This window comes from Maylandia zebra, linkage group LG13 (genome assembly GCF_041146795.1).
Source record: "Maylandia zebra isolate NMK-2024a linkage group LG13, Mzebra_GT3a, whole genome shotgun sequence".
In the NCBI taxonomy this organism is placed as follows: domain Eukaryota; kingdom Metazoa; phylum Chordata; class Actinopteri; order Cichliformes; family Cichlidae; genus Maylandia; species Maylandia zebra.
This window is the reverse complement of record NC_135179.1, coordinates 21,104,206-21,126,171: the sequence shown is the minus strand read 5'-3', so window position 1 is coordinate 21,126,171 and position 21,966 is coordinate 21,104,206. Positions and strand designations below refer to the sequence as shown.

At 44.9% G+C, this 21,966-nt stretch overlaps 1 protein-coding gene across 1 annotated transcript; it reads right to left on the bottom strand.

Annotated features, from left to right (window-relative positions):
• Positions 1-217: 217 nt before the first annotated feature.
• tarbp1 (TAR (HIV-1) RNA binding protein 1) lies at positions 218-21,878 on the bottom strand. Its single transcript, XM_004555997.2, has 29 exons — positions 20,848-21,878; positions 20,640-20,737; positions 20,482-20,551; positions 20,095-20,243; positions 19,945-19,997; positions 19,737-19,834; positions 19,497-19,632; positions 19,312-19,408; positions 18,967-19,056; positions 18,733-18,880; positions 18,389-18,655; positions 17,852-17,949; positions 17,591-17,749; positions 17,284-17,507; positions 16,927-17,158; positions 16,617-16,805; positions 16,311-16,510; positions 16,159-16,230; positions 15,923-16,043; positions 15,262-15,372; positions 15,033-15,182; positions 14,849-14,935; positions 14,549-14,751; positions 14,378-14,459; positions 14,122-14,293; positions 13,841-14,026; positions 12,752-12,876; positions 3,064-3,200; positions 218-804 (listed from the first exon to the last, which is right to left on the bottom strand). Exons 1-29 carry the CDS (start codon positions 21,770-21,772, stop codon positions 624-626), a joined length of 4,860 nt encoding a protein of 1,619 aa, XP_004556054.2. The 5' UTR covers positions 21,773-21,878; the 3' UTR covers positions 218-623.
• Positions 21,879-21,966: the final 88 nt, after the last annotated feature.

Genomic DNA, 21,966 nt, shown 5'->3' with positions numbered 1-21,966 from the left:
TCCTCACATGATGAGTCGAGTACAAGCCCGTCTCCACAGGAAAATACACAACTGTTATCGCATGTAAGCTACTCCATCTGCTCCTGCTCTGCCCGGAAGGTCTGCAGGTTTTAAGGGGAGGGAGGGGGACGTATGAGCACCTGCTGTACCTTATTTAACTCTTTCAGTGCTGAATGTGTTATAGAAAATCACAAATCATTAAATACAGGTCAACATAAAAAACAAGAGTCATGTTTATTTATACATTTAGAAAAATACAAGCAGTATTTAAAGATTAAGTACATCTCATTGAATACTGTCATTATAATTCAGTCCCAAAGCTCCATAGTCAGCCTCCAAAGGGGAAAATTTCCATTGATGCTTTGGCTCTTCTAACACAGACATAGTCTTCATTAATATGACAGCAAGCAGAGTGGAACATTTAGACATAATAGCCAGGGCTGATCTTTATTCATGACTCTCATTAAGGCCTGAGAGCAGCGCCGATGGCTCCTGACCACGCTGTCTCGACAGAAAGCCCTTGAGGTCATGATGTGAAGAAGCTTTACGCCTTCATTTAAAGTCTCCCCAGGAAATACTTTTCTCAGGAGATCGGCAAGAGAGGTCAGCATCAGGTGTCTTCATCAGCTGCGTTTTGAGTCGACCTCTGCCGAGCCAGAGCTGAGATGTTGTCGCGTGTATTCCCAGATTAACAGGGCAGCGCTCACGTGCACGTTGAGTGAGCGGATGATGCCTTGTTGAGGGATCTCCACGCACACGTCCAACATTTGGAGTAAGTTGGCAGGAATACCTTCACGTTCATTGCTAAAAGGAAGAAAAATAAAGAGGGGAAAAGAGTGAAGAATGTAACAAAGCATACATAAATATCTAACACTAAAATTAATTTCATTCAGATGAATCGTCTCTAATTCAATTCACATAAAAGGAGAGCACATAAATCTTTACTCAAATCCTCTTGAGAAAGGCCACTCACTATATTTTCAGCAAGTGGAGCATTTGGGATATGCTACTATCTTATAACTAAATTACACCTCAGTTAGCGAACTTGCTGCGCATCCTTTCCACAAAAACTTCTGTGAAATCATCCTGTGCAGCATGCAACTAGTGGGTATACTATTCAGTTCAATTATATTTATATAGCGCCAAATTACAACAACAGTCACCTCAAGGTGCTTTATATTGTAAGTTAAAGACCCTAAAATAACAAGAAGAAAAACCCGACAATCAGCCGATGCCCTATGAGCTAGCACTCATAGAGAAGCGGGAAGGAAAAACTCCCTTTTTAAAGGAAGACACCTCTGGCAGAACCAGAGGTTCAGGCTACGTCCACACTAGCCCGTATAGATTTGAAAATGGCGTTTTCGTCTAAAAACGCTCCGCCTCCAGACTATTGTTTTCAGTCGTTTTCACAGAGTTGTGAAAACCATTGAAAACCAAAACGAGCCATTGAAATGGCCGAAAACGCTTACGTTCCAGTACTGCGCATGCGTGAAACGCAAGAAGATTTGGCCTGCCTCGTTTAGTCTGCCGTTTATTTACTTTCCGGCTCTTTAAAATGTCGCGGCAAAATGTTGAGGAAAAGCACCGAGTTTTTTTAAAATGGACTGACAATGAGGTGGAGTTGTTGCTGCGAGAAACACAAAAGTACAAAGTTGCAAAAGCGATTGAGAATTAAACAATTTGAAGAAAAGCTATCTGATGCATGAACAGACTGATATTAATCTTTAACAGGGCTGTCAAAATTGAGAGCAAACAAAACAACTGCTGTATAATCCCCTCCGCTATCTTAGTTTAATTGGTCACATGACTGTTTTCGAAAAGGCTCCGCTGTCCACACTGCCACATGAAAACGGCGTTTTCAAATCTATCCTCTTTGGAGAGTGTTTTCAAAACGCTGTGTTTTCCTTGACTGAAAACGCCGTCTCAGTGTGGACGGAAGGCCAAAACTAAAACGTATTAGTGTGGACATGGCCTCAGGGGGGGGACAGCTGTCTGTCATGATCATTTGGGGGTGAGGATAGAGCGACGGGACAAAGAACCAGAGATTAATAACAACAACTGATGATTAAATGTAAGGTAGTGTCTACTGCAGCTGATGCTTTTTTTTTTTAAAACTTTCCTGTGGCTTTGTGACGCTACCCATATCATTTCATTTACGAGCTCTTACCAGGATCAGCCTTCAATTTCTCAAGTCTTTGCAATTATGAGTGGAAAAAGCTCTTAATACAGACAGCTAATGAGTGCAAGTCCAATTCAAACTGTAATCAAATGAGCTCCAGCAATACATGCCAAGCAAAGCAAACGCAAAGACTTAATGACTTTGACCCAGTCTCTACTGAGGGTGCTGCACAGTAAGAAAGCGTGATTTGATGAGCTACATTTATCTTCGCTGTGAAAGTGGGTGACATAATAGCAACCTGATGAGAAATTACAGCTTGGCCATGCTGCGCTGAGGAGAGCGCAGCTGTGAAAGCACTCGCATGGGTGCTTAAGCTAACAGCGCTGCTCACACCTCAGTTGCCTGAATGGTGAACAAAACCAGACACCCACACAGAAGCCAGCACTATTACTCTCTCCCTCTCTGCCAGGGCAGCTGCACAGAATGAGGCTGGCTGCTAAAAAAAATCCTGTCACGCAAGCTTCTAATGCCTCAGTTTGCTACAAACTGTAAAAACAAATACACGCACCGACTAGGAATAATTAATAGGAATAATTGGGCCAAAATTAAGACATTTCTCAATCATTGCACTGCTTGTGCTGTTCTGTATAATTCATGGCTTTTCCTCTGCTTCTCGGGGACAGCCAATTATATCTCAGCATGCCCAGACAGGTACACAATTGAGAGGAGATGTGCAAACCCCACAGGGACGCACACTAAACTGGCGAGATAAAATGAAATGGCCTCGTCAGCGCTAACCGTTATCTATGTGACAGTCACAATGGCATGGGAACACTGAGGCCTGCGTATGTTTAGGCACAGCTGGTTGGGTTTAGGGGCCTGAATGATGGAAAAACACAACACGGAGCCTTTTTGGACTGTGACAAAATTAAAAGCTGCCGTACCCTAAAAGCAACAGGGTCTTTTCAGGGAACTGGTACTCCTGGAGGCTGTGACTGTTGGCTGTTTGCTCCACTCCCACAACGCAGTAACCTTCACTCTTCTTCACCTGCAAGAATTCAGTGAGCTCCATCGGCTTCACCTAAAGGACAGAAACAGTGTAAGATTTTAGAGATTGTTTACACAAATATTCTTTTAAAACAACAATTCCAACAATCAAGCTGTGATAAACTGTCCTCGTATATTTATAAGGACGGTAAATTCAGTACCCTTCTGCTACAGACTTTCATGCTGTGATATCAACAGCAGATTTTTCTGCTCCTTGCTGTGGATTAAAAGATGTTTCAGACCAATTTAATTTTTCCTGAGGAAATGCACCAGTCGCCTGGAATTAAATTGAAAGCACTTTTACATTAATACCAGAGGTTAATTGGTCTGGAGGGCAAACTTGCATACAAATCTTAAAAAGACTTGAGCTCAGTTTAGAATGTGAGATTTTATGACTTGAACATCATCCCAGCAGCAGGATCAATACTGCATCCTCTCTGAGAGGAGCTTTGTGCAATTTACACAGCTGGCCCGGAAGATCTATTAGTCACTTACATCACTTTTTTGCACGTATTCACAGGTTCTACAGTAAAGATCACAGGCAGTCGTGCTGAGAATGATCGAGCATTTTTAATTTTCAGCAAAAGTCCAAATATTGTTTCCTCCAGGGAATGATGTATCAAATTATCTGTGACAGTCTCCAGTTTTGCTGCATAATACAATCATATATTCTAATTCTAACATATATGGCAAGCACTAAAAAACCCACCAAAACCCATCACAAGGCAAAAAAAAGAGCTTAATGATGACAAATGGTCTGCATGTATATGTACCTTAGAGTGTTCCCTGTGTTTTAGTCACACTTTGTGCAGGGTTGCCATCAAAAGCAACCTGGAGTTGAGTTTCTTCAGGATATTTCAAAAACATTTACCACTTTATCACCTGACTCACTGCTTCATCGCAGTCAGTCACATTTTATTACACTGAGCCCAGAAGTTACTGCTCACTATTTATTGTACTCAATATAAAAAACATTTTTACTTTTATTTAGTAGTGTTGTCAGAGTTTTGTGAGCCACTGTTTAAATTAAATACATGTATTAAAAAGGCCTCTATATTCAGAGTGTTATGTGTAACCAACTTTAAGGTATAAAGGTGAATTACAGCGCAATAATTACTTGGGCTCGTAATAAGACCCTGGCCAGAATCAGAAGACACCAAATTCGTATGGAGCCAAAGTATTGAGCAGCAATAATGACCTGGACACAATGTTAACTTTTGAGTAGCCACTCTTGTATTGTTACAAAGTATAACAGGTATTTGTCCAATTTGTACAGATAAAGTATAAAATAAAATAAATAGTGTGCACACTCAACAAAATAAAAGTACTCGTTGGGGCCCTTTAAGAATTTAGAGTTAAGCTGGCGATAGCCAACTTCAAAGGTCCTTGTGAATGTAACTGGAATGTATGAGTGTGTGGTGTGTATCTTCTTCGGGGTAGATCGTCCTCAAAGTGGTTGGCTCGCCATCTATCACAACCAGAATATCGTCCTGGTCCTTGGACTTTTCCGTCCTCTCCAAAAAACCTGACCGTTGCTCTGTTTCACAAAAGCCCAACACACACTGGCGTTGGAATTGCAGCAGCTCTCCGGATGAAAGGTGAGTGGTTAGCCGACGTTGCCTCTCTCCTTCATCCAGCCACTCGACTCCGGACTTCCAGCAGGTAAGTAGGCTGGCTTTCCTTCCTCTCAATCCTGAGTTTTCCTCTCTTTTGTCCGTGGATTTCTCGGTTTGAGTAGCAGATGCCTCCACTCCTCTTGCTGAGATAAGAAAAACCCGGGACACCATGCACCTCCACCTCACTTCCTGGCTGACAGGGTCAATGCGGCCTGGGTAGGCTCTGATTGGTTGCTGAGCTAGGTGTCCTCACGTGGGGTGAACTGAGAGGTGCATTCAATGGTCATAGGAAATACGACGCTTGTTGATGTGGACAGTTAATGTAAAGAGAATAAGTATGATTTTTTTCATCTGGGCTACACCCTCCCCTCCTGAACTCATGCACGTCCCTGTGCATGGTAGACAGTTAAATGATGATTATTTGACGGGTCAAGGAAGAGGGCGAAGCAGGCTCTTCACCATCACTGATGACATCGGCCCAAGCTGAAGACAGTCCTTGCAAGAATGATTTTGCTGCAGTGATCAGAGGATTGCCTAGCTCCGTATAGTCAAGCCGTCGTGGCGGACGACGGTTTCTCTCAGATCTCCTTACAGAATCATTTGTATCCATGTTTTCCCTTGTATCCACTGGGACTATCTCCTCCACTCTCTCCTCAGAATTCGCACCTCTGGTGCCAGCCTCCTGAAATGGAAGTTGCCTTTCTTGGACGTCTGGGTCATCAACAGGTGAGTCAGTTTCAGTTAAGGTTATTTCATCCACTTGTTCGGTCGGTGTGACTCCATTGGTAGATAAGTACTCAGTATCATCTGTAGTACTGTTAGGCATATCAGGTATGTTGCCAAAATCAGATTGGCTGTCAAAAACAGGTGGGTTGTCCATATCAGGAACATTTACAGGACTCTCACTCACTGTGTGGACAGGGGAACTCAACCAAACAGGAATGAGCAAATCATCTTCTTCGTCTGAGGAGTTCTCTTCCTCTAGCGCTGGATTTGCACGGGTTCTTGGCCTGCGTGACACTGGCTTCTGTACATGCTCACTGCTTTCCTCCACAGATAGGTAGCCACATGGTAGCAACAGATCCCGGTGTAGTGTTCTTAGGGGACCATCTTTGTTTTCAGGCTTAACTGTATATACTGGGAGGTTGCCTGCCCTTCTCACCACTACATGCACAGTGTGTTCCCACTTGTCTGAAATCTTATGTTTGCCCCGGATACGGACATTCCTGACCAATACCCGATCTCCAGCTTCCAAGTCTGATGCAGTTACATGTCTGTCAAACCTCATTTTGTTCTTGTGAGCCATCTTTGCAGCCTTGTCCATAGCTAACTTGTAGCTTTCTTTGAGACGTGACTTGAGTTTTTGCACATATTCAGAGTGAGATGAGTGTTGTTCCTCTTGCACTGGCAGGTTGAATGCAAGGTCAACTGGCAACCGAGGTTGGCGTCCGAACATCAGTTCGTACGGGGTGAAACCAGTCACTTCATTCCTGGTGCAGTTATAAGCGTGGACCAGGGGTCTTACATGGTCACGCCAACAGGACTTATCTTGACCACGGAGAGTTCCCAGCATATCAAGCAAGGTACGATTAAATCGTTCCACAGGATTGCCCCTAGGATGGTATGGGGTTGTCCTCACCTTGTGGATACCAGCCACCTGACAGAGCTCCTTGATTGTGCGGGACTCGAAATCTGGACCCTGGTCACTATGCAATTTTTCTGGGATGCCATAGTGTACCATAAAGTTCTCCCACAGACACCTTGCCACTGTGCGGGCCTTTTGATTAGGTGTTGGGATAGCAACTGCAAATTTAGTGAAGTGGTCCGTGATCACCAATATATCTTTGGTTCCACTCCTGTCAGCTTCCAGGGACAAGAAGTCCATGCACAAGAGTTCAAGAGGTCGTGTCGTATTAATGTTGACCAAGGGGGCCGCTCTTTCAGGCCGTGCCTTCCTCCGCACGCACCTGCCACACGTCTTCACTTTCCTTTCCACGTCCAAAGCCATCCTTGGCCAATAAAATCTTGACCTTACAAGGTCCAGTGTACGGTCGACTCCCATGTGACCCATATGGTCATGCAGGCTGGTGAGAACTGTGTTGCGAAGCTCAGCTGGAAGTACAAGCTGGTAGGTTTTCTGGGACCCCTCTTGGCGTCGCCGGTACAAGACATTGTTGCGGAGCTCAAGACGGTTAAGCTCTCGGAGGAGCAGTGGAAGCTCAGGGAACTGTGTGCGCACGGTTGGAGGTGGTGTGTCCCCATATTCGATCTGAGAAATAACATGCTTTATACACTGATCGGCTCTTTGCTCGTCTGCCAGCTCTGCCTCAGTTAGATGGGGAATGGTTGGCAGACCTCCAAACTGTTCCTCTTGCCCATAGCTATCAGGTACAGCACTAGGAGACACAGCAAGCACCTCCACCAAGGCAACACAATCTGCATCTGCCTCTCTTTCATTGTCAGGACTGACGCTGTAGGTGAACTGCCTCTCACAGATTGCTTTCACCACAGACTGATTTATAGCATTGATGTTGTCTGGATCACAGAGGTGATCTTGAGTGAACTGTTGTATGCGTTCAATCTCTTTTTGTGATTTCAGGTCGTCCGCTAGCCCTCCGTGTGGTCTGCGTGATAATCCATCTGCATCTCCATTCTGCTTCCCTGGACGATAGAGGAGTTTGAAAGAGAATGTGGACAGTGCTGCTAGCCACCTATAGCTAGTTGCGTCAAGTTTTGCTGAAGTCAGAATGTAAGTCAGCGGATTACTATCCGTTACAACAGTGAAGTGGTTGCCGTAGAGATAGTCGCTGAACTTTTCTGTAACTGACCACTTGAGCGCCAGAAACTCCAACTTGTGCGCTGGATAGCGATTTTCGCTCCGTGACAGCCCTCTACTTGCATAGCCTATGACTCTAAGTTGTCCCTCTTGCTCCTGATACAATACAGCACCAAGCCCGGTGGTACTGGCGTCGGTGTGCAGTATATAGGGTTTCTGGGGGTCAGCGAAGGCAAGTACAGGGGCAGTGGTGAGACTTTGGATGACTGACTTGAAGGCTTCCTGGCAAGCTGGCGTCCAGCGACCTCCGAAAGGGTCTTTTGGGTCATGGTACTGATGTGCACTTTGTCTTGCGTTTACTTTTGATTTCTTGTGGCTAGGTGGGTACCCTGAAGTTAAGTTGTGGAGAGGTTTCACAATGCTGGAATACCCCTTAACGAACCTTCTATAATACCCAGCAAAACCAAGGAACGACTTTAACTCTCGCAGGGTCTGTGGGACAGGCCATGTTTTAAGGGCTGAAATCTTCTCAGGGTCAGTCCGAACTCCATTTCTGGAGACCACATGTCCCAGATAACGGACTGAAGTCTGGAAGAAGACACATTTCTCTGGTGACAGCTTTAACCCAAACTCTTTTAGACGAGTGAGCACTTTCATGAGTCTTTCTTCGTGTTCCTCAAGGGTTCGGGAGAATACTATCACGTCATCAAGAAAGACCAATGCATCCTTCAAATGCATATCCCCCATGCACCGCTCCATTAACCGCTGGAACGTGCTGGGGGCGTTCGTTACACCCTGAGGCATTCTGTTGAACTCCCAGAAGCCGAGAGGGCACACAAAGGCCGTCTTCGGTTTGTCTGCTTCTTCGACCTCGATCTGGTAGTACCCTGATTTTAGATCAAGAACAGAGAACCACTGTGAACCATTGAGGGCTGAGAACGTGTCCTCTAGCTTCGGAAGGCTGTACGCATCTTTTATAGTCTGAAGGTTTAGACGCCTATAATCAATGCACAACCGGACTTGGCCGTTCTTTTTCCGGACTACCACTATGGGTGACGCAAATGGGGACTCTGACTCTCTAATAACTCCTGCATCAAGGAGTTCCTGAATGTGCTTCCGGACAGCCTCAATGTCCCGTGGGTGGATTGGCCGGGCACGTAGTTTGAAAGGCGTGCCATCCGAAAGTTTTATATGATGTCGCACCTGGTCCGTCCGGCCAAAATCCAGGTCGTGCTGTGCAAACACCTCAGGCATGCCGCTGAGCTGCTGAGTGATGCGCTGTTTCCATTCCAATGGAACTGGGGAGTCACCAAAATTGAAGGTTATGGTGGGCTCTTGGAAAGACGGAGTCTCTGGAGTTCTCTGGGATAGTTCTGACTGTTTGGTCTTGTGTTCCTTTAATAGGATGGTCTGATAAGCACTAACCTCTGCAATAGTACACTTGGCAGGGATGACAATGTCGTGGTCAGACTCGTTGCTTATAACAACTGGCAACTTGTGGGGCCGCCGCTGGGGAAAGTCCACCAGACCGGCTTTAAGTAGCAGGCCACCGGGCAAGGGGGACGATGATGGGTACTCAATTACAACTGATTTTTCATCCTGAAGGCCCTCGCCAAGGGCGACTCCCTCCACCACTACAGTTGAACCAGCTGGAATGACTTGAGGCATCTTGCCAAGTAGCTTCACTACCCCCTGATGGGTGTCACTTGTCTGCTTCCGTCTCAACTCAATGATTTTGAAGACTACTTTGTAGCCATGTGGGAGGGGTTGACGATTGGCTAAGTCAGTCTCTGAGTAGATGTCGAACAGTACATCTAGGGTGTTTGTGCCTATGAGCATGAGGGATTGTGAAGTGTCAGGGACGATTAAAGCAAGTGTGTTTACATCTACTGGAACACCTATAAAGTCCTTTGGAAAAGTTATGGTCATTTCTATATAGCCAAAGTAAGGCACTAGCTGGCCATTAGCACCTTCCACTTCTAAGAGGTCATGTAGTGGCTTGATCTTTTGCTCTGAAAGGTGCTGCTGGTAAAATGACTCAGGAACAGTGGTAACTTGGGAGCCTGAGTCAAGAAGACAGTTGACTTCTTCACCTCTCACAGTCACTTGAGCTGTACTTCTGGTACCAATCAACTGTTTAGGGAGTTGGAAAGATTGGTTCTGCTCTGAATGGTTTAAGCCAGAACATGTTTGTGCTTTGACAGTCTTTGCTGGGGTACTTACTTTGTTAACCTCAGCTGTGATTTTGTCACCATTGTTTACGTCTGAGGGACGTTGTTGACTCTCCTCAGCTCCTGTTTGTCCCACAACAGGAACTGTTAGATGTTTAAAGGTGAATCTGTACAATCTCGCGCTTCCCACTGGCGTTGTTTCTCCTCCAACTGCTTCTTTTTTTCTGCTACTAGGTTGGGGTTAGCGGGGTCAACACAGCATGGAGCGATATGTCCATCTTCACCGCAGTTGAAACAATACCAGGGCTTGGGTCTGCCCCTTTGCCTCTTTGAAGTCTGTCTTTGCATACGTCCATCTACACCATGTGGCTTTGACATCTTACTCTGCGGCTTCCCTGCAGGGTCCTTGCTGTTTGCAAACTTTGTTTTTTTCTGTGACATGAATGTAGTTAGTTGACTTTGCAGACTCGCCACCTGCTTTCGCAGATCCTCAATAGCAGCAATGCTACTCCCATGTTTCTCCTCTGGTTCACAAACATGTGCACCCTGGAACTGTAACTGAGTTCTCTGCTTTGTGGTGCCAATGTGTTTTCTCATACGGTTAGTTTTTGCTTGCTGTCGATCTTCCTCAGAGCGAATCATTAACAACAGGTCTGAGAATTGGGGTGGGCTGCTCTTCTTTTGCTCAAGTTGCAGGGCGCTGAGTAGGTCGTTGTCCCAACATCCCCTGCAGAACTGTTTAAGTAGATGTTTGTCCACTTCTTCACATGCGACTCCCCCCCTCTTCGTGGCTGTAGCCGGTGAAGGTAAGTGGATGACTTCTCACCTGGATCTTGAAGGGTGTTCAGGAATTGAGCGAAAAGTTCCTCGCCATCTTCTACAGTGCCAAAGGCTGAATCTAGAAGCTGCAAATAAGTCACAGGTGGTGACTCAGGCCGCAAACTCTTAACTATATCAGCTGCTGGTGGGAGCAGGCTCTCATGGATCTTTCTGGATATTTGCAGGGGGGACATGCTGGGATCATTTTGGAGCAGTTCAATTTGTGTGCGCCATGTGTCATAATCAGTTTCATTGTTAGGTCTGGGAACCTTACCGGAGAAGGAACGGAGTCTCACCTGGGACTGGATGTGTGGGACAACATCTTGCCTTCGTACGATATGCTCTACCACAACCTTCTGAATGTCAGGTGGGTTCAAGTCACTTACTGAGAGGGACGCTGCTCTCCTTCCATTAGTGAGGGGAACATCATCAGTGGCACCAGTATCACTTGGTGTAACATCTGAATGTGAGGTGTGACACTGTCGCTCTTTAGAAGCGGGCGGAGATACAACAGTGGTCTCGACATACGTGGGAGAAGGTTCTTCAGTGGTAGGTCGCATGGCTTCAACATCCTCCCCAATCTGACACATCATCTCCTTCAGCACCTCACCGTAGTCTTTGCCACTCAGCTTGGCTAGTTCCTTGAGTTCCGCCAAGTAGGTTTTTGTAACATTACTCCCAACCGTGGTAGTGTACATGCTACTGAGTGTTTTAATTTCATAGACAACGCTGGGATCAGCTTGTGCTGTGTATGTGTATGGTAAACGAGGTTCTAAACCTTCTAAGGCTGAACTGCTAGAGTATTCTACGATCAGGTTTTGGTAGAAGTTGGACAGTGAATCATCAACAAAAAGGACTCTTGTGATTTTACCATACTGTTTCAGAAAGTCAATGACCTGTTCATCTTTCTCAGATACCTGTGTTATCCCAGCGACAACAACCGCATTAGGTATTTTGACACCAGACTTTTGTATGAAATCCATGCTGGTCATTGCCTCAATATTGATGCTCAAATCAATTGGCTCCTGGCTGGCTCGCCACTTCTGTAACCAACTTTAAGGTATAAAGGTGAATTACAGCGCAATAATTACTTGGGCTCGTAATAAGACCCTGGCCAGAATCAGAAGACACCAAATTCGTATGGAGCCAAAGTATTGAGCAGCAATAATGACCTGGACACAATGTTAACTTTTGAGTAGCCACTCTTGTATTGTTACAAAGTATAACAGGTATTTGTCCAATTTGTACAGATAAAGTATAAAATAAAATAAATAGTGTGCACACTCAACAAAATAAAAGTACTCGTTGGGGCCCTTTAAGAATTTAGAGTTAAGCTGGCGATAGCCAACTTCAAAGGTCCTTGTGAATGTAACTGGAATGTATGAGTGTGTGGTGTGTATCTTCTTCGGGGTAGATCGTCCTCAAAGTGGTTGGCTCGCCATCTATCACAACCAGAATATCGTCCTGGTCCTTGGACTTTTCCGTCCTCTCCAAAAAACCTGACCGTTGCTCTGTTTCACAAAAGCCCAACACACACTGGCGTTGGAATTGCAGCAGCTCTCCGGATGAAAGGTGAGTGGTTAGCCGACGTTGCCTCTCTCCTTCATCCAGCCACTCGACTCCAGACTTCCAGCAGGTAAGTAGGCTGGCTTTCCTTCCTCTCAATCCTGAGTTTTCCTCTCTTTTGTCCGTGGATTTCTCGGTTTGAGTAGCAGATGCCTCCACTCCTCTTGCTGAGATAAGAAAAACCCGGGACACCATGCACCTCCACCTCACTTCCTGGCTGACAGGGTCAATGCGGCCTGGGTAGGCTCTGATTGGTTGCTGAGCTAGGTGTCCTCACGTGGGGTGAACTGAGAGGTGCATTCAATGGTCATAGGAAATACGACGCTTGTTGATGTGGACAGTTAATATAAAGAGAATAAGTATGATTTTTTTCATCTGGGCTACATATGGTACATCCATCATTAAAATTCCCAAACAGTACAAAAAGAATGAACCTTTTAGACACGTGGGCCTTTAAATACAGAGCTACTGTAACTCTCAATAATGCACATCTACAGATTAACTGAATAAACAGCATTATTTCTACTGCTGTCTGGATATTCTGTGTGTGTGTGTGAGATCCTGACAATCTATTTTAACCTTAATCTAACCATGTGCACTTCTGATCATCAAAATAAGTTTATTTTCTGCACATCACCTCTAACAAAGGAAGCCACAGCTCAGCTGAGACGCTCAGGGACTGGAAGTTTTTGTCATTCACGTGGCGGAGGCTATCCAGAACCAGAGCGCTGGCACCGAATATTTCACAAGTCCGGCAGAGACCTGCAGCGACAAAGACAGTGTGTTTGATTTGGGTGGGGTTTTTTAAAATAAAAATGCTCCATGACATCCAAAGCACAGGAGGTTAATAAAAAGACTGTTCCAGTTTTGAGTTTCCTAGAACACCACTGTGTGTACAAAGAGATGCAAATTGAGTCTGGGATTCAAAGTAAAACATTTACAGAAGGACCAGGCTAACAGTCTTTCTTGCATTACACAGTATCAATATTGGCTTAAAAAAAATCTTTTTCCTCTATAAACAAATTCTCATTGTGTTCGTGCCTTATCACCTGAGACAACAGCACTCGAGTACACTTCCAGAGAACATATATTATGTGCTTGATGAAGGCAGGTGCAAAACCGTGTAAAACCAGATAAGATGGTTCAAATGGATGTGTTTCTCTGTTCTTCTATATCATTGTTACGAAACAGAAATACACTGACATTGTGTAAGGGGTTTGTGCAGGGGGAGGGGCTTCCACACAAGGTAAAACTGAGAGCCGAGATCCAGGGAAGTGCAGAGTCATTTCAAGTCATTCTGGAAAAGCAGCTCTCATAATCTAGCTAAAAGGAGTTTTCACTTGTGGTTTCGAAACTCCTGATTGGCTGCATTTAGGACATAAGGGCAATATGAGTCAATTGTGGTCATGCTACTCGTGACCTCAAGTTCTCAATCTGTGGAAACTGCAGTAAAATTGTGGTGCTCTCAAAATAAACAATAAAAGTAATAAAAGTTGGTTAAATGATTTATTATTTAACAGCTCACTTTGTGTTTACTAGCAGCAACACGCACATGTTGTGTGTATATATCTCTACAGCTGTCTACCTACTGTCTACATGTGAGGTGTTCAGGGGCCATCTGTAAATTGCAGCTGCAGAAAACAACTCTGCTTACTCGCTCCCTAAACGTAACCCGTACTAGTAACCAAAAATGTACAATAATACATTGATGTGTGGTGCTCCTGACCTCCCAGATTGGTGGGCTTGTCGATAAGCGAGGCCACAACCAGCAAGGCACCGTGCAGTTTTCCCAGTCTAGCAGCCCTCTGTGGTGGAACCAGCTGAAGTTCAGGCTCCTGCTCCTGGATGCCCAGTCTCCAGGGCGTGATCTTCTTTTGCACCTCAGCCCAGCGTTCCTCCTTATCCTGCTCACCTGGAAGACATAAAGCCATGACGGTCAATAAGAGAAACCTTATCACTGACTGGTGCTTAAGAGTGTTACTACTACTACTACTGCTACTACTGTACTTCTGTCTTGCTGGATCCAGTCTCCAGGTTGAAGCTGGTTCAGATCAAGAGCAGGATTTCTCAAAGGCAAAGATGGACCTTCTGAGAAATATGAGAGTTTCTCAAATTTCCAGGGTGGTATCCACTCATCATCAGCCAACTCAGAAAGACTGGGAAACGTACAGAATATTGTCTAGGAAAGCAAAATAAGAAAGAAAACAAGCATGTTAGACTGTGTTACTATATTTTAGCAGGATTTAATTGCAAAATGGCGTACCTCAATACTGTAATCCCTGATTGGATGAAAGGCACCAAAGAAGAAGTGCTCCTGAATCCTCGTCCAGTTTTTGTTGGCATTTCTACATGTGAGACAGCAAATATGTACTAAAGCATATTAGCCTGATGCAAAGAACAAAACCTGCCAACATTTGAACCGCTCTGCTCTCACCCAGTGCTCTGCATGGCTTCAGCCTGGTTCAGACAGGCCTTGATCACAGAGGAAAGCCCCCCTAAACCATCTGCCTCTTCCACGTGGTTTTCCGCCAGGCTCCACACCCTTTTCAGAGCCAGTAAGGCATACAGGCGCACGCTGAAGTTATGGTTAAAACACGACTGCAGGATGACGTCTAGTGCTTTTCGCAACTGCGCCGCCTTAAGATATAAAAGAAAAAACACAATGTGAATACTCAAGAGTTTATTAATAAAAACAAATACTGTCTGGGTGGGAAAAAATAATTAGCGATACTACCTTTTCTTTAAGATTAGGAAAGATGACACTGAAATGTACGAGAACAGATAAGAAAGTGCAGACGCTCGTCTTAGTCTTTTCGTGATCCTGCACAGAAACAAGCACCAGAAGTGGTTTATAATTTAATTTAGAATGAAAAACCATTCCCTCCAGTTCTACAGAGTTTGAAAGAGCTGGAGCTCACCAGGCTGAAGCAGGACCAAAAGCTGTCAGTGTGTTGTGGATATCGGACAAGGATCAGAATCATCATCCATTCGATCAGGTACTTGACAGAAGCCTGGTTACTGCAAAATCCCGCTTCAAACACACGACCCCACAAAGTGGCAACAAACTCCTGCAAATGAAAGCGCAGTCACTCACAGAGAGGATCAGTCGATCCTGGAAGATTTAAGGTGAGTGTATGACTATCTTACCTCTCGGAGTTTGGGCAGCAACAGCAGCAGTGTTTGCCATACTCGGTTTTTAACACGATGTTGCAGGGAGTTGCTATAGTAACGCACTTTTGACCTTGATATATCATTATCCTGTAGAAATGAAACAAAAATCATGGGAAAGGATGCAAAGTGGCTGTAACTGCTACTTTGCCATTTATTTAAAAGAATCAGGAGCTCATCTAGTCCACAATCCATTGCAATTCCCAGGTTATTGCCCATAAAACGACAAGTGTCACCTTGATCTTGAGCAGAATTTGGGTGAACATCTATGAGATGATCATTGTGTGACCAAATTATGACCAAAACTGTGGGTTAATAATTCTTGTGAACTGTGACAGGATGGACGGATAACAAATCCTCGCCGTGGAATAAGCTCTAAGGCTAATTCCGCATTCTGATTTTCTTTGAAAGCTGTGAAAGAGTTTAACTTCAATTTAATGCCTGTATATATTAATTTGCATATATTTGTGATCTCCAATCAGTCACAACTGATGGATAAAGAGTAAAAAAAAAAAAACTATCATCATACAACGATCCACTTTGGAAGTTTGATTGCTGGCAGTCATGTAGACCTGGAGTCTCACCACACCACAAAAAACCCCAAAACACACTGCTGTGAACCTGACAAGGCCAAACGCACCTCTTTCAACAGCTCCATTGCCACTTCCTCCATTAGTCTTTGATGCTGGAGATTAGAAGAATCCAGGTGGCACAGGAAAGCCAGAACACATGTGCGAGGCAACTGATCATCTCTGTTATCACTGGAAAATAAAAACAGTTGTTCAGCTGTGGAAACATCCACACAGCAAGAGAGACCTCTAGTGGCACTATTATAAATCATATCAATAAGAAGTGAGCTTTCACTGAATTGTTTACCTCGTTACTGCGACATTAGCTGCACACTTTTCACCAAGTTGCTCCACATATATTTGGACATCCTGGACGAGTCTTGGAAAGAGCACGATTAAATAGTTAAAACAGCTCTAAGAAGCTACTAAATAAATGTGAAAAATGCGGCTAAGCCTTACCGTTGATCTCTCCTGAACACTGGACCGTAAACACAAGCTTCTGTAATTATACTGATGTGGTTGAAAATACTAGAAAACACCGTGTCGGCCTGGTCACCGCTGCCTCCACCTGCAGGCAGCCACATCTGACAGCAGTGTTGAAGCAGTACGCCAAAAACTCCACTCTTTGACTGAGACAACTCCATCAGATCACGGGCGATCTAAAAACAAACACAGACCCAACAAATATTAATATTTCATTATTGAAATTACATTTTCAAAGTCCAAATTTCTGTCTCGCTTCTTTCCTGCTGTGAGGTGAATCACCTGTTTCAAAGTGGCCGCCAGGGTCGGAGACTGAGCTTTTGTCAGCTGAAGCAGTTTATGGTGGAAAGCCGTGGAGATGAAGCCTTTAAGTGCCGGCCAGAAGTCATTGGCATTAGTGCTCAGGCCTTGTACCAGCTCCCAGCTCAGACTCACAGCCTCCACACACAGGGCCTCTTCATCACGCACTAACTGGAATCAAATGTCACCACAACAGACGCACCATGAGGAAATCGCTTCATTGGCAGTTAGTTTACAACAAATTATTCACATAAAAACTGGAAGAAAATGACTGATATGAAATTAGCCTCACTTGCGGCAGGACTGTCTCCATAAAGGTGAATACAGGGAGCACCAAGTCACTGGGCAGGAGAGCCAGGGCCTCCACACTGCAACTCAAAGCAGCCTTGAGAGTCTCAGCTGCTTCTACAGACTCAGGAATTCCAAAAGCCTTAATCAGGAAATTCAGACAAATCCACTGGTCTCGCATAAAGTTGGCAGAGAAGCGTCCCCAGTCCTGTAGCAGATCTTGAACTTCCAGATCACTACCAAAAGAAGAAACAGGCCCATCGCTCATTACGGCAGCCGAGAACTTATATTCATCTGAATTAAAGTCTTTAGTTAGTTACTTTAGTTAAAAAAAAATTAAAAAAAAACGGCTTCCACTAACCAGTCTATTGTCTCTGGTTTCAGTAGACGTTGATTGACATTTCCTAGAGATGTCTGACTGTGTGAGGAAGGCAGCTTTGGGCTGTAGAAGTATTCATTCAGTGATTTCAGAGCAGAAACTGTCTCTGGTTGCTTGTCAATCACTTCATGCTCCATAACACCACACACCGTGGCCAGCGACGCCATAGTAACTGCTCTAGTTACCTGGTATGCTAAAGAGGGGACCTGGCAACAACAATCAGTGAAACAATCAAAATAGTGACTGAAATCCTGCCTAATGAGAGAGACATTAAAGTTTAAGTTGGTACCTGCTGGTCTGGTTCTCGCAGGACTGTGAGCCCGTACTTAATCAGTTTAGAGAAACCACTGTGAGGAATCTTGTTGTGGTATTGTGGCATAGAGCGACACATGACAACCAGCTGCCTCAGGACATAAAGATAGAGCTCTGCTCGCTCGATATCAAACACCTGTTAAAAAAAAACAGACAACATACGTGCAGACGTCAGAGTTGGCTACCAGGGGCATCTGTGTAATTGGACTGAGACTGGCCTGCTTGACTTGATAAATACCTCCTGCAATTCCCCACACAGCCGCCTAAAGATGAACTCCTGGATGGGATCAAGAAGCCTTAAAATCGCCATCTCAGTAGATACCATCACACTGTCCCCTGTGAAACAGAGAGAGAGGTGGAATGTAATGAACATGACGGCGACGGTTCTGGACAAAATAATCAAAAAATAAAGGGATAAAATCAAACTATAAATCAATATAAATGTCCAGTGTTTCCTAATAAAGAGGTAGCAGAAGTACTGGGAAAAACAGCTTAATAATCAAAGGCAGTGATATCAAACTCATTTCCCATCGCACGCCACATACAGCCCACTTTAATCTGATATCATAAATGTCACCAATAGATGAAAGAAAAAGATAAAATATGCAGATCTCTCACCATCAAATACGGATGTAAAAGTGACATTTACAAGGACGTATGTTATACAATATAACACCAAATAATAATTTGGGAGGACAGGTTTAATGATTTGTTCAGTGAATAAAAAAATCAGATAGAACAGCTCGGACAATAATTCAGCGCTATCCTTGCAAACCTTGCTCCGCTCCGTCCTGTTGACTCCTTGGGATTTCTCCGAGCTGGAACAGTCTGAGCACCAGCTGCAGGCTCTTGTCACTCTTACGCAGAGGCAAGTAGATATTGGTGCTGACTCTGCTCAGGGTCTCCAGCAGTGGTGATAAAAGCGACTCCAGGGTGTTGCTGATCTCTGCCCCAGATTGACCCCTCTCCATGTCCACACACAGCAGAATAGCTCTGGCCAACCTATCGGCCTCTCTGGAGTCAGGTAACCTCTCGGTCTGACCTGGGAGAAGATAAAAAGCCTTAAAATATACACACACCAAACCAGCAGATACAGCGACTGTATCACTTCAGACTCACCTGTGCTAGCTGGGACTCGAAGATAGGAGACTATTTCGCCTTGAACATAAGCTCTTACGGTTTCCTTACTCGTTAAAGCACCAGTGCAATCTTCATCTGTAATCCTGGGCTTGAAACTGCCTTCATTTTCCAACAGCCAAGCACACAGCTGCAGTGATGCCCCAACATGTAGGATAATGATTAGGTAATCACAGTTTGCAATCTGAATCATGTTCCATTGTTGATACAGCGTACCTGCTTCCAAAGCTGCGTCCCTCTACACAGCGACTCGTCTGCACGGAAATGCGTCAGGAAGCTAAAAACATCATCGAGGGTAACTTCACTCTGACAAAAAAAACAAAACACAAAAGCTCAGCTATTGGACTGAATAACTTAAGCTATAGTCTTACAGAAAATCTAGTAGAAGAGATCGATAAAAAGAGTAAATTAAAGTAAACACATCCATGTGATGCTGTCATGGCAATATAGACCAAAATATCAGATTTTTTGGTCGTAGAACAACAAAAGCTTGATCAACTCAGTACTTGGAAGATGTGCTTAATAAAGAGTCCAGTATTTTGCGTCGCACTTCTGTCTTACCACAACTGTGAGAGAGAGGGCACTGTTCAGCAGGAAGCACTGGGCAGCTCCTCTTAAGAGGACTTGATGAGTGATCATGGTGCAGCGCAGGACGTCCCTGTACAGACAAAAGACACACAATGACCACTTTATTAAGTGTCACCAGCTTCGACAGAGTATGTCTAAGTGTAACCACTGTAAGTTACCTCAGAGCAGTGAGCCCGCTGGTCCCCAGTAGTGGACAAGGGGGAAGTTTGGACAGGGCCTGACAGAGGAAGAGGAGGGGAACTGCACACCAGTGTTTAGAGCCCAGCTGCTGAATCAGCTGAAGCAAGACATAACCTACAATGTGAACACAGTAGTCAGAGGTGGATTTAGCAATTTAACCATGAGCTGTGAGAGGACTTTGTTCATAAGTGTTCGCTGTGGCTTCTGTGACCCTTTACCTCTATGCTCTGTTGGCAGGCTACTGAAGAAGGTAGCCAGAAAGACTTCGAGTTTAACCCCCAGTTCGGGACAGTCTCCCACACTCTGACCAACTGACCTATATGTGGAAAGAAGCTGGGTTAATTAAGGCTAGTGCAAAGCAGTACTTAACATAATAATCCCTGCATTACTATTACTTCCAATTGTTAATGAATGTTAAATTCTCACCTGTGGAAGAGGGATGTTTCCGAGAGAACATCCATAAAGGGGCCAACGATGAACTTAAGAGCAAAGCAACAGAAGAGGAAACTTTAATGCACGCTTTTAACTTTGTACTGAATGAAAACAATCAAGAGCCAAGGAACAAATTAAGTCTACCTGAGAAAAGGCCAAAGCAAAAGTCGGCTGCTGAAGAACCCGGAGCTCGAGCAGATGACACACTCCTTCTCGCATTAAGGATTTATTCTCACTGTGGAACATGCGCTGGTACACACACAGCAGCCAGGAGGGGTGGAAGAGTCCTTGACCTGAAAAATTAGAAACAAACTACCACTCTGAGATCTTTCACACTTACTTTACAGTTACTTTACTTTTCAAAGAATTTAAGTGAGAAAAAACTGACCAAGGGATTTTCTACTTGACTTATGTACTTCTGAAAGAAGATATAATCAGTTCAGCCCATTTCATTCACAGAGGCCTAATAAGCTGGAAGACTCGCTACATCGAATCTACTTTTAAAAGGCTGAAATAATGTTTTTTCCTTGCCTTGATCATCATTCGCTGTTGTTTGGATCAGTGTGTCTATCCTGTTTAAAACTGGCCGGACCACGTGAATCTGCAGAGGGAGAGGAGGAACAGTAAAACAGATGTATCGAGATCCCTCCTTGGAAAAAGCAGTCAAACACTGGTGCAGGATATCCTACTTGGTTTTCCTCTAGAGTCTCCATCACCAGTACGTAATCCTCCCAGAACTCTCTGAGCAGCTTGCTCTTGCTGAAAGCCCATTTAAACAAGTTCTCATCTGCAACAGTTTAGGAAAAAAAGTTGTCTGACAAGCCATAAAATAACAGTAAACCTAAAACTGGCCTAATGTCTGCTTTCAGTGTGTGCGTGTTTTTTTTTTTTTTATACCTTCCCCTGTTGCAGAAAGAGGACAGTCTAATCCATCCTCTTCAGACAGGGCTGCACACCTTTTCAGCAGGAACAGTGCTCTCTTTCTTGACACGCTGTCTCTGTGGATCAGTCCATCCTGAACCATCCTCCAGAACTGAAGGGACAGACGAGGGTCGGAGTCAGAGCAGCAGGAAGAGGGGAGGTGGTGGTGAGGTTTAAGGAGGTGGTCTGACAGGGCTGTCAAACACAGCAGAGTGCGCTCTGTAACCGCAGGAGTGCGGTCGGTGGAGTGCCAGCTGCATAGATCATCCAGGATGAGCTTGAGGATGCTTATTAACCGCTCACTGCTGAGGCAGTTCAGCAGACTTAAGATGACCCTGACTGGCTTGGAGACCAGTGCATCAGGGAGTGTCCTGATGGAAGAGAGACTAGAAGACACGGTGGTATGTGTGAGCTGTTCATCTGCTGCCAGAAACGGCAGAAGAGCAGCTACCACTTCACTCGCAACCTCCACACTGAGTCTTCCCGGAGAGGTCAGCTCTTCCTCTGACAGATGGAGTGAGGGCAGGATGGACTGACAAACTCGCCTGCACACAGCCTCGTTACAGAGAGGTACACTCACACTCAGTAGTCTGCACGCAGCTGCTGTGCTCTCCCTGCACCGCACACCTTCACCTGCTTCAGCCGAAATTCTGGAGAGGAAAGGCAGACACTTGGTCCAAAGGACCGACTCAACTTTATCTAAAACACAGCGTCTCTTTGCATCTGGAAACGAGGTCGAGTCCGGCTCGATCAAAAGCGGTCCGAGTCCCTCAATGAAAGCTGTCAGCGCCTCCACCCGCTCCGTGTCTGGCCACGACTCACTCGGCCAGGAAAGAGACTCAAAAAGAAGGTCGTAGTCAGGCGAGCTGGATAACACTGCGTTAATTAAAGCGGAATACATTGCGAGCGTCTGTTAAATTGCTAGGTATGAGCATAGCAAGCGAGCTGCTACCGGCTGCTACCCAGTAGCAGCACGTTTTGATAAAACAGAACGTAAACTTCCGTAAACGTAATTCCCAACTCTCGCGAGAAATGTGAGGCAGAAAAGAATCTAACGCTGAAAAAAAAATGCAAACTGCTCAAATTTAAATAGAA